Source organism: Marmota monax, unplaced genomic scaffold (assembly GCF_021218885.2).
Source record: "Marmota monax isolate L192 unplaced genomic scaffold, Marmota_monax_Labrador192_F-V1.1 WCK01_AAM20220418_F8-fsc00154, whole genome shotgun sequence".
NCBI lineage: Eukaryota > Metazoa > Chordata > Mammalia > Rodentia > Sciuridae > Marmota > Marmota monax.
Genome location: NW_026691933.1, coordinates 3766930 through 3779884, shown reverse-complemented (window position 1 = coordinate 3779884; position 12955 = coordinate 3766930). Strand labels below are relative to the sequence as shown.

The 12955-nt window shown below is 42.1% G+C and overlaps 1 protein-coding gene across 1 annotated transcript in view; it reads left to right on the top strand.

Annotated features, from left to right (window-relative positions):
* Tmem163 (transmembrane protein 163) overlaps positions 1-12955 on the top strand; it is a 216491-nt gene that overhangs the window by 175292 nt on the left and 28244 nt on the right. Inside the window, exon 5 of the mRNA XM_046459043.2 lies at positions 5321-5417. Within this exon, the coding sequence (XP_046314999.1) occupies positions 5321-5417 (97 nt within the window). The remainder of the gene's footprint in view (positions 1-5320; positions 5418-12955) is intronic.

Below are 12955 nucleotides of genomic sequence, written 5' to 3'. Positions count from 1 at the left end.
TAAGTGCTAAGCATGCTCATACCACTTGGCTGTCTTTTATTTTTCATTATTTGTTTGACATTTGAACAATGCCGCAGATTACAAGTGCTTTGGAGACTATAATAAAACATGATAGCCAAAATAATTGTGCTTTAAACTGTGACCTGAATTGGTTAATTGCCAGGGCTACACTGTGTTTTAGGCTTGTTGTAAATTAGAGTGATGGGAGAAGCTTCTGGTGCGTGGCTCTTTTGATCTGAGGGGAAGTTACTTAGAACTGGCATGACAGGACTTAGGCCTCATGAGTAGGAGCTATAGACCTTTAAACCTGCAATTGACATGGGACCACACTTTCAGTCCGACCTCATTTGGATGTGAATACCTGTCAGTAGGTTTTTGCCCTTATAATTTCAAAGGCAAAAAGTAATGATTCTAGATATGATTCATAGGTTTCCAATGTTATGCACAATTAGCAATTTGTAGTTTTTAGCAGGAAAATAAAAGGTGAGTTTAACCCCCTTTATCATTTCTTTGGAATGGCTTTGGCCATCTCTTTGGATTTCACTAGGTTTCTTTTGGACTTTGTGTCTTAATACAGTTCCTTAAATTTGAACACACATTAGAATCAACTGGAAGGCCCTGTCCTAGAGCTTCTGCTTCAGTAGGGCTGGGGAGGACTTACTCAGAATTTGTTTCTCTATCAAGTTCCTAGGTGGTGTGGATGCTACTGATCTGAGGCTCACACTGTGTTAACTGCTAGTCCAGTGGGATTTTTTTTTAATTTGTTTTAATTAGTTACATATGACAATAGAATACATTTTGACACATCAAAAATAAATGGAGTACAACTTCTCATTCTTCTTGTTGTACATGATGTAGGATTACACTGTTTATGTAATCATATATGCACATAAGTTCTGATTCATTCTATTATCTTTCCTACCCCTATACCCCATCCTGTCCCTTGACTCCCCCTATCTAATCCAAAGGACCTCTACTCTTCCCTAGCCCCAAGTCCCCTTATTGTGAATTAGCATCGACATATCAGAGAAAACATTTGGCCTTTGATTTTTTGGGGATTGGCTTATTTCCGTTAGCATGATATTCTCTAGCTCCATCCTTTAGTGGCAAATGCCATAATTTCGATCTTCTTTAAGGCTGAATAATATTCCATTGTGTGTATGTGCCACATTTTCTTTATCCATTCATCTGTTGAAGAGCACCTAGGTTGGTTCCACGGTTTAGCTATTGTAAATTGAGCTGCTATAAACATTGATGTGGTCCAGTGGGAATTTAAGATCAGTTTCAGTCTGGGTTCATCAGGGGACTATATTGATGTGCTTTCTGGTGACCTGGCTCCTCAGTGTCCTCTTGTCTTGCCAGCCTGTCCAGGTGAAGGCCACATGTGCTAGGGGAGTAGGTATCCTTTTCCACCCTCTGCCATCTGTCCTTAAGCTTGGAAGTAGTTCACACAGATGCAGAAGCAGCCATGTTTGCTCCTGACCTGAATCTTTATTGGTTTGAGCATGTGATTTGGACATCCAGAGTCTTTCAGTGGTTGGATGATTGACTGGGAGTGGCCACTGGGAGGGTATTAGTTGATTTGGGTTCTATTTCTGAGCGGACTTCAAACTCCTTGAGTGACCTTGGGCAGGCCTCTTAGTCCTCAATGTGCGATTTTGACTCCTTGTATTTATGAAACATACCTTTCCCCCTCCTCATTAATAAAATAGGAGAAAACAATAAACCTAGGTCTGGTGAGTTGCCTCCAGGGGATTTATGAGCTGATGTGCAGAACTCTGAGTGCCTGAGGAGAAAGCTGCTGTGTAAACACAATATATTATTAATAAGCCATAAAAAATAGCATCACACCCTCTGCTATTAATAGCTGCTTCGGGCTGTCAGAGTGGCTGGGTCCTAAGACACAGGTTCCAGCAGTGTTGAAGGAGGGGTGACTGTGGTTTTTGAATTTGTAACACATTTAAAAGAAATTGACAGTGAGTTCTTAAAACATTTTTGGGCATTTTCACAGGTGTCTTGGTGAAGAAAATAATGATTAAAGTTCTGTGAAACTCAAGTCTAATAAACCAGATCACACATTTCTTTTGACTTTTGTTATATTTCAGAATTACTTTACAGTGTGGGCTACTCCATGTGCATTTGACTGAAGTGTTAAGAGTCTCTTTCTTCCCAGCAGTTGATGCCCCTTAGAATCTATAGGGAGTAACTTACAGATCAGTTAGTGATGAATTAATCCGTTGATGTTTATATCCACTCTACAGATACATTTGAGACATCCTGCCACATGCTACTATAGATATTAGGAAATAAAATGCTTTTTTAAAAGTCCATTTTTAAATTTTATTTAAAAAAATTTTTTGACCTAAGGAGTTTATAGTGTAGCTTTGATTAACGATAAGTAAGCAAGAAATTATGTATCAAGGCTCTTGCCGTATTTAAACTTGTCTTAAGCATATATACTTGAGTAATGTAATGAAATCAAAATATACATATACTCTAACTAATATACACATATTAAGTAATTTAATAAAATGAAAACCCACTTTTTGTGCATGATCAAGCCATGCCTGCAGTGATCTCACAGAAGTAGATTTCCTGTGCCTCACTGCTCCCTGTCCGGAAGAAGCAGAGGCTATTTGTTTCCTTTTTCCCCCAGGAGAATGGAGAAGACGATATAGTGGACAAATTACCTGGAGAAGGTCTAGCTGTCCTACTTGTTTCTCAGGGAGAAAAAGCTAATCAGTAAACACATGTTCTGTGGGGCCTGGGGTCTGGAAAGGCCATGAGACCAGTCTTTCCCTCCTTGCCAGCTTGAGTGACCACTCTCTCCCTGCCTCTGTTTCAGGGAGTTATGGGCTTTGCCTCATAGAAGAAGCTCCCTAGGGACAGGGCTTCACTTGGGTCTGGGCCTTGCATTAGTATTAGATTAAAATTAAACTAGGCCAGTACACATTAGAATTGCCTGGAAGCTTTTATAAAAAATGCAGAGGTCTAGGGTTACCCTAGAGAGTCTGATAAAATCGAACTGGGGTGTTTGTCAGGCAGCAAAAAAAAAAAAGTTCCCTGGAAGAGTGCAGTGGCTGGGAGGTGCTTAGTTTGTGATTGAATTTACCTAAAAAGGAGTCTTTTCCAGTCACCCAGGAGTTTTGTGAATGGAGGAAAAAAGTCACATTGCAAAACTGACCTCTTGCTCTTGCAAGACTTCTGTTTCTATTTTTCACTTGAATAAATCCTACTTTGTTTCCACTCTTGGAAAAACAAATGAAAATTTTGCAGGCTGCTGATGTAGCTCAGTGGTACAGCACTAGCTTACACGTGCAAGGCCCTGGGTTCTTTTCCTAGTAACCCGCCCCCCGCCCAAAAAAACAAAAACAAAAACAAACAAACCTTATGTTGGAGGCCTAATTGACTTCAGTCTTTTTGTCTGTACTGGGACCCCTTCCAGCCCCTTTGCTGTTCAGGTATAAATGGTTATTCCAAGCACTGAGTACAGCTGGCCATCTTCCAAGGAGGTGCTTGGTATTTGCTTCAAACTGATCCTGAAACTCTGGGAATCCCTGCCTTTGTTCCAGTCCCTAGTTACTAAAGGACCCTCCAGTAAGGGCCTGAGAGCACTTGGTCACCTGCCCCAGGTGCACCATCTCAACTGAACCGGTCAGCCATGGCAATGTGTTTTTACTGCCCACATTCTCTTTTCTCCCTCTTGAGCATATGTTTTTCCGTGGGGGCTCATTACAAGAATGCATGGCACTGATGGTGACTCATCCATTTGCTCAAGTCTCCACCAAGATCCTAGCCCATTCATTACCTTTTCCTCTATCTATGTGTTCATTTTGTGTGTGTTTTTGCTCCAGCCTGCAATGATTCATTCTGTGTCTTTGAAAGGAGCAAACCTACCACTAGAGGGTGGGTAAGAAGACTCCTAAGTGCATTCCATGCCGTGGGTTCACCTGCTTGTATTCCTCACTTCTAAATTAGGGGGGTTGTATCTATCCACGGGTTTATTAGGATTGTACGTAGGTTTCACTTCAAAATTAGGTGAATAGTTTGGGAATGTGCTATTAGTCTAGAAGAGGGAATCCAAGAAGAATAATGAAAAAAACATTTTTTAAAAGATATATTTTTAGTTGTCAATGGACCTTGATTTTCTAATTTATTTATCTATATGTGGTGCTGAGAATTGAACCCAGTGCCTCACACATGCTAGGCAAGCGCTCTATCACTGAGCCACAACCCCAGCCCTGAAAATTGGTTCTGTTTGCTAGCTGGTGGAAGAGGTTTCCAAATGTTGGAGATACCACGTTGGGATAGGAATGATCTAAAACTAATTGTAGTTGTCCCTCTCCATTTTGGTATTTTGACCCTTGTATTAGGATTAGCATTTCCTCTTGTTTACTTTCATTTTCTGTCTCCTGAGATTTGTTGTATCTGGATTGCCAGATTCTGTCATGAACCCCATTGATTTTCTTATCAGTCCTCTCCCCCCTGACCTTCCCAGTTGTGTATCATCTACTATTACCATTGGCCTCATCTTAACTTGCTCCTGCCTCCTCCTGTGCTGGGTACTTTGCTTGACCTCATCCTTTCTTCTATTTTTCCTTCTCTCTTTCTTGTCGTCTTCTCTGTCCTCTCTTTCCTGTCCTTCTTTCTTTCCTCTCTCTTACCATAAACACTCTGTCTTTTGTAATTATCAAAGCATTCCTCCTTCTTTTGGCTGGGAAAATCCAAAGGTTTGTATTTTATTGAATCGTATCCAGAAGAGGCATCGGGAGCTGACTTCCTTTGTCTCAGCTATTATCATCAACAGTTTACTTCATCATTTCGTTTCATCTTCAGGTAGGACATGTTATTCCTATCCAAAAGGTGAGAAAATACAAGCTAAAAGAGTCTCAGTTCCTTGACCAAGAACCTGCAACAAGTTAAGTGGCAGAGCTTGGGATGTCCCATGCCAGTCTCCACTCTGTTATTAAACTCTTCACCCTTTAGCCTGAGCAGGATTGGAGCAGCAAGTTTGCCAGGCAAGGGAGATGGCTTCCATGACACTTTTATGGCAGACCCTTCCATTGCCAGCATTCATGGAGTACTGCAAGGTGATGTAGGATGGTGAACCCCTTACCTGTGAGGTTGCCTTTGTTGATAAAATCCTGAACTGTATTCTCCCAGAGTAACTTGGTGTCAATTCTGGGACTTGGGGTTGGGGTGTAGGGAATTATGGAAAAATTCACTTTTCAGATGGTGTGCTCATCGTGGTCAACTGTGCCAACTCTTCAGCAGTATGGAGTTCTCCCAGTTAAGACTCTCAATGTTTTGTTTTTTGCAGAGCCTGTGTCATCTTGGGGGTGATATTCCTTCTGTCATCCATATGTATAGTGGTCAAAGCCATCCATGACCTCTCAACTAGGCTGCTCCCAGAAGTGGTAAGGTCCTTCTTCTTCCTTAACAGTCTTTCCCAGCAGTACCAGCTCCTGTGCTGCCTCTCACCACAGATTTACTGGTGGGGGTTGGCAGGTTCAGAGAGAATGTACAACATTTGGAGGGGGGGGTCTGGAAGAACTCCTTGTAGGGATGCAAATGAGTTGGCAGAGCAAAGCACTGGGCAGGAGGAAGAAACTCCAAATAATTGAGCTGGTACTAGGTCTATGTTCTTCTCCTTAGGTCTTCTGATTAGTTTTAAAATAAGATGTCTTTGTTTTAATAAAGAAAAATTGGGTTATTTTGTGTAGCAAAGTGATCCAATCTGTACTGTTTATATCTGTTGTTCTGTATTCATTCAACGATTTCTGTAATAAGAATTATTTATTTTTTCCTTTGCACTTCAATTCAATACATAAATCTATTCACGTGAGTTTTTCTAGCACAGCTGATATTTGAATATAGAAACTGGAGGATACAATTTCATATTTAAATGTGTCTTGACTGCTTTGTCCTCTAGGTGAGAGTCATTACCCAAACTCTTGACATTTTTTTCCTTCTCCCCTTTTGAATGCTAAGAAAAGAAATATTTTTAGAGTCTTCTATCAGGCAATATTCATAGAAGGCAACTGATTTGGTTTCCAGAAGATGAAGATGCTGCCATTACAATAATTCTCTGTGTACAAGTTCAAAGCAATTTGAATGCAAAATACAGCTCTTTCCTCAGGATGTGATTTGATTTGAACTTGGCCACATGTACCATCTTATATGAGGCCCAGACAGACATTTATTTCACTTTTGGAAGAACATGCTAATCCTTTTGGGGTGATCTATTGCATTTGTGGGTGTGTGTGTACATGTGTGTTGATGGGGATGGTGTAAATGAAGCAGGAAAATTCTATTGGATTCAGTAGAGACACTGACATGGCTGCATTCAGTTTTGTCTCCCTCCTTCTCAGGCTGAGATAACAGCCATCCCCTTTAACTATTATTCATTACCACAGTTGGCCCAAGGCTTATTCTCTAATAACTCAGTGACAGGGAGGAAAGATGGATGCCAGGGTAGGAATGCACACTTAGGGTAGTCAGTCTTTTTCAGAAGCAGAGCTGGCTCAAGCAGATATTAATGTTTATTATACCCCTGTGCTCCTCATCTCCTAATTAGTGAATTCTCTCACTCTGATCTTCTGGTTGCCCAGGGCCTTGGACTCTTCCATCTTTTCCCTCTATTAAGCTTACTATCCCATTTTCCAGTCTTTCTGAATCTAAATTATGAAGTCACTAAGGGTAACTTTACATGTTGAATGACTGATAACATTTTTGCATTTTTCAGGGCAGAGAAATATGCTTCAACTCTAAGAAATGTTTATAGGTGGAAATTTTCAGCATTAACCAGTCGGCACATTCATTCACTTAGGCATTAAAAGTCAATTTCCAGCAGGGCTAACTTGATGTGGGATGGATGACTGTGTTCACAGCTCTTGTAGAGGGTCTCCTTGTGTTTCTCTTGGTAGCAGAACCACTTTTCACAGGGAACAGTCTCTCATTATCCCATGTGTACAACTCTTCTTTGCGGGGGCAGGTACTGGGGATTGAACTATGGGGGCGCTCAACCAGTGAGCCACATTCCCAGCCCTATTTTGTATTTTGTTAGAGCCAGAGTCTCACTGAATTGCTTAGCACCTTGCTTTTGCTGAGGCTGGCTTTGGAACTCGTGATCCTCCTGCTTCAGCCTCCTGTCCTACTGGGATTACAGGTATGTACCACAGTGCCAGGTCCTTGTGTGTACTCTTAAGCAAAGCTAACCAACTTAAATTCCATGTCATGGTAGAAATATCTACAGTGAGGCCCTGCTTCAGGTAGAGTTCACAGGGGGTGAAGAGCTCCATGGTTGTGCCCAAAACGAATCCTTCCTTGGGGAACTCATACTTACTGCAGTGTTTTATACATTATTAACATGTCTCTCATATATATATATATATATATATATATATATATATATACACATACATATATATATGTGTATATATATATATGTATATATATACATACATATATACATTCATATATACATATATATTTGTATATATATACATATGAATATAAATATATATGCATATAAATGTATATATATATACATACATATATGTGTGTATATATACACATATATGTTATTTCATTTATATATTATATACATATATATTTATTTATTTGATCCTTCAGCACTATAAACAGTTAAAAAGGGGGCTTTCAAACTGCATAAGTTCCCTCCTGCATAGGGGGAGACCTCCTATTTGAGTGGCACACAGGGACCAGATAAAATGCAGGTCATGGCTCAAGGTTTTTCAATACCAGGTCTTATGATTCCTTTGCTCTGTGCAAGAAGCTTCTGCATGCCAATAGGCTATCAACAAGCCCCCAACCTCTGGCCTGCAGTAAATCAGAGTGAGCATTTATTCCATAATGCTTTATGTAAATTAAGATTCATACACTCAGATGCTGAAGAAGCCAGTCCTGAAACAAGAACAGGAGAAGCCAACCAGATCTGTAGCTACCGGAGGAATGAAGTTTCTGTCCTCTCCCTGAGTTTTTATATCAGAATATGGGCCAGTGTTGTCAGGTCTAGCAGCAAGGTTTGAGGGAAAAATAGAAACCTGTGTCTACTGTGAAATAAATTGTCAACTAATTAAAAAAATAAAAATGAAAACCCTGCCTGGGAGTGGGAGGATAATTTCATGCAGGTCAAATAAAACATGGCTCTTGCCTGAATGCAGGGAGTTTGCTACTTCTCGTGGATGCCAGGCTGTAAGTAGGATCTGGATGAAACCAGGCTTCAGGGTCTTAGGGCCTTAATGTCATGAACTCCCTTCCCAGTTATACCTGTGGCCTTTGCCCCGGCTGTGGAGCTGCAGTTTTACATTTGATTTCTATTTAGTCTGAAGCCATGTTTTCCTTCCCATAACCTTGTTCCCTGGGCTGCTTTCTTTTTAATTCAGCTGCACGATTTTCTGAGAGTAAATGGAAGAATGGGTCATTTTTGAATAAGAGAGCTGTGCAGTTGGGAATTACCCAACCATGAAGTCAGCTAGCTCTGAGCCTCTGTGGCATTGACAGCCATGCCAGCCCCTCAGGGCTTTGCTGGGGGAGGAATCAGGTCATCCTGGCTCTCTGGGGAACCCCAAACCAGACTCTGGGGAATCAGCTGCGAGCCTTCATAAGCAAGTAAGATAAGCCTACTGCCTGCAGTCAGTGCCTTGTTTGGTTAATGGAACAGATTCCAAAAGAGCCGCTTCTGAAAATGCCCTGACTGTAGTTCTTCTGGAAGTTGGAAGTTGGGCAGTACTGTGATAGAGTAGTCAATACTTGCCTTATGTTAATGGATTTCTATTTATTTATTTATAGCATGAAAGAGAACAACTTCTAAACAAAAATGAGCAAAATGAGCAGGTACCCTATGACTGCCTTACCTACTGCACCTTATTTATTTCATTTATTTATTGACAAGTAAAACTTGTTACATAACATGCTGTTTTGATGAGTCTAGGTTGTGGATGTCTAATACGGATTGCTTTAAAAGGAGCATGGTGCTCTTCCTGTTTTTACCTCGATACTGCCTTGTTTTCATAAGAACTGGCAGGTGGTTATGCTTCTCCTTTTTGCTAGCACACAGGCTTTGAAAGCTGAAGTGATCTTTTTGAGGTTATCAGCTGACAGGCGGCAGCCTGGATTTGAACCCTGGTCCAGGGCTGTCTTGGCTTCTGGTACTTTTTGGGGCCTGGTCCTCCTGTCTGTTCTCTTCCTCCTTTTGCTCCCAGAGGGCCATGCTGCCAAGGACTATGCTACAGGGAGGGTGCCTAGGCCCCTAGCTATACTTTTCCTGTCTTTCTGGCTATTCTTGCCACCCTTGTCCCTTACCTCACAGCACCACCCCCTGCACTCTAGACCACTGACCAGGGCACCTCTGCTACCTTGTCTCTTAAAAGACCCACTTGAGATGAACCAAGAAGTCTTAGAACATTCAGCAGGACAAATATGGAACAGGGGGCCATAGGAAACTTGGACCCTGTGGAAGGCACAGCCAGCAGGGCTGCTGAGACCCTGTCCAGGTGTGACTCTCCTCTCTGCTTTTCCCCTGTTTACTGCATGATCACAGGCATATCATATGCCCTGCATGAACCTTCGTTTCCTTATGTTTAACATAATACTTAGGTTAGAGATTTATAATAAGGATCAGATGAACAATTAAAAATAACTGCCACTGGGAGACATTTCTTCTGTAATTGGCTCTTCAGGTTCTGCTTTTTGAGGTTTCTGAATTGCTAATCAAAGTTACCCCAACTTTTGAGATCTGTGGTAATTTTAGGCTGGGCCTCTCAGTCCCTTTTTCTTGTCTCCTGGTCTTCCTCTTATTCAGGACCCCACACTGTCCAATGGCAGCTACTCTGATGCTTGACTTTGGTGAACCCCTCACCCTTGGGGATCTTGCTCTGGTTTCCTGGATGGGTTGATAGTGCTCTCCTGCAGTCTTCAGGTGGCCATAGCTAACTCTGGGCCACACTCACAGAACATAGAATGCACTATCAGAATACCTGACTGTGAAACCTAACCAACCACTCCTTAGCTGGGTGACTTTTAGGAAACCATTTCTCCTCTGTAAGAATCATTTCCTCACTTATTAAATAGGTATAGTTCCACCAACGTCACAGCAGAGATTGTAGAAAGCAAATGACATAATGAATGTGGAATCGCCTTATAAACTGTTACATGCTTTGCACAGGAAGGAGATAGGAGTATTTGATTCCAAGGCTCTAGAATCCCAATTGTTGCTTGTGAGCTCACTGTCCTGATCTGTGACCACCCTGTTGTCTTCTTCTGCCTTTGGAGGACCATACCTTCTTTGCCTTGAGCTCTTGGCCAGTGTCTGGGCCAAAACCTCCTGAAGTGGTCATGTTGTCAATTATGCTGATTCCCATGATAATTACAGTAGTCCTACATGGCCACATGTTGCCACTAATAACAATTGCTACCATTTGAATGTCACCTTGTATCTAGGCACTCGAGATACAGAGTCAAATAGCAGTAATGGCTAAAGATTTTATATTGCTCTGTGGAGTTCTTCTCAGAAGACTTGCCTTTTGCTCCCAAGGAGCTCACAGTTGTGGAGAGCCCCAAAAGCTGATACAGTCTGTTTAAGGTGAAAAGTCTCATGATAGAGACTGTCCCATGATAACAGAGAGAAGACTTTGTATCAGCTGGGGCGAGGGGATCTGTGCTGGGAACTTCCTGGAGGGCAGAATCTCCATTCTTCTGAAGGACAAGTGGGTGTTGGCAAGACCAGGGATAGCAGGGTGGGAGGAAGGAGCAGGAGCAGGAGGAGGGGGAGGTGGTGGCCATTCCAGGCAGAATGGCTGCAGGAGCCACTGGTTCCTGGTAAACCTCTTGTTTCTCCCATATCTTTGTTCTCTGTTTACACAAGAGCCTCAGAGTATAAGAAGTACAGAGAGAAGGGGGAAAAAAAAGTAAAAGAAGAGGAAGCAAGACGCAAAATAACTGTGTTGTAGATCAGGAACAATTCCTTAGCAAAATTTTGTTTCTTCTCCCTTGAATGCCAAGGGGGCCCTGCAAGCTGCCCTTTGTCTATCTCCCCACTGTTTTGGCCTAATATTGCATCCCACCCACCAGAGCAAAGCAGCTTCACTCCAGCAATAACAGGGAGCCCCTTGATTGCTTATTTTCTTACAGGCAGCTGACATTAGCTTCATATTGTGTCCAGGCCCTGTAGACTGTGAGGGTGGTGTCTAGCAGGGCAGTAGTTTTCTATCAGGGGTGACTTGTCTGACAAGTCTTGCTGAAGTGTCCCACTCTTGAAGACTGGGGAGCTCTCCATTGATCCTGTGGGGATGGATGTGCTCCCATAAGACTCTGAGATGGGATTGTACTCTCATGAACAAAGGAGGAAATGGAACTCTTGTAAAGGTGTTGTAGGTCTGTAAGTCCGTAGCCAAAAATTTTCCTCAAGGATCTTCCTACCTGAAGAAGTAGCGGTGAATCTTAGATTTATAGGCTCTTGTGTTTGCAGGTGTTTGGGCCTGTAACTCAGGTTGGTAGGAGTTCTTTTTATGTTCTTCAGCCATTATTACCTTGGCTATTAGTGACTCTTCAGCTTGCAGGGGGATGGAAATGGCTTGCCCTGCCTCTTTTCCACGCCCCTGTCTTTAGTGCAAGGTTCCACTTGCTTTCTCCCTCTGGCCCATCTCTTGAACACAGGGCTTCTCCCCTCCACACAGTCAGCCTTCTGAGGTCTCTCCTTGCCCATGTCCTTGGAAATCTCCCTTTTATACTCATCCATTCTCTTCCTGCTATCTTCAGTTACTTTTTACTTGCTACTTCCTACCTAGGTGTTGACTTTCAAGCTCCTTGACCACTCTTAAAGTGGTTTATCTGCAGACACTCCAGTCTTCACATTCTTTTCTAGTTCAAACTCTTCCTCCCCTCAGCCTGCCCCTGCCGGTAGATCTTCATGGCATCCCTTTGAAGAGAGGAAACATTTAACAGAAAAAAAAGGAAATGAGGGAGAGGGCAGTTGCCGCAGTCCGGCTGCAGCAAAATAACCGGGAGGTGACGAACAACTTGTTTACAGACTCTAACAGGCAGTAAAGGTTTGGGCAAAGTGAGTGTTTTCCTAGCATTGCTTCCTACTCAGTCAGCTTGTCATCCCTGGGTTTTCTGAAGTGAGTGCCTCATCCCTGGATTGAGTTTCTAAAGGCTCTATATGAAGTGAGTGCTCTGAGGCTATATAGCACTGGGGTTAAGAATCTGGGAGCTGAAGGCAGGAAGACAGATCCCAACTTAGCCACTTTCTCCCTGAAGGAACCTGGGCAGGTTGTTTGATTTTTCTCTCTCTCTCTTGTCTGTTGTAAAATGCAAATAATGGTACCTTCATGGTACAATTGTTAACAAAATTACAAAGATACAGGGATTTGCTCAGCATATAACTATTGAATGAATGTTGGTTAATATTATTGTTGTGCTAGAGAAGAGGCTTCTAAGAAAACTGGCTGACCTTTTTTGATGTCTTTAGTGTTGCAAGATTAGGCTGTATTGAACCATCCAGGAAATGCCTTCAATGATGCTCTTTTCAGCCCAGGTTCGTGACATTATAGATGCTTTCTGGTGCAATAACCTATAATTCCTGGATCCTCCATCAGCAATAGAGACTTATTTTTCAGTATGATATGCTATCACGCATGACTCTAAATTGAATTTAGAAGTGGTATTGACTAGTACTTAACAAAAATATTATTAACAAGTACTTAACAAGGCCCTTAGCATGTTCCTACCTCTATCTTTCCTTCACTGCATAAAGAAAGGCAGCAATCTGTGGTATCAGAATGTCAGCAGCATCCCATTCCTGTTGCTTCAGACAGAATAATTCCATCACCTCAGCAAGATTGACCTCTTATTTGTCTTAGAGTCAAGAATCAAGGAACTTCTGAGAGAAGAGAACTGAGCACTGATGAAGGTAGATCATTATTGGCTTGAA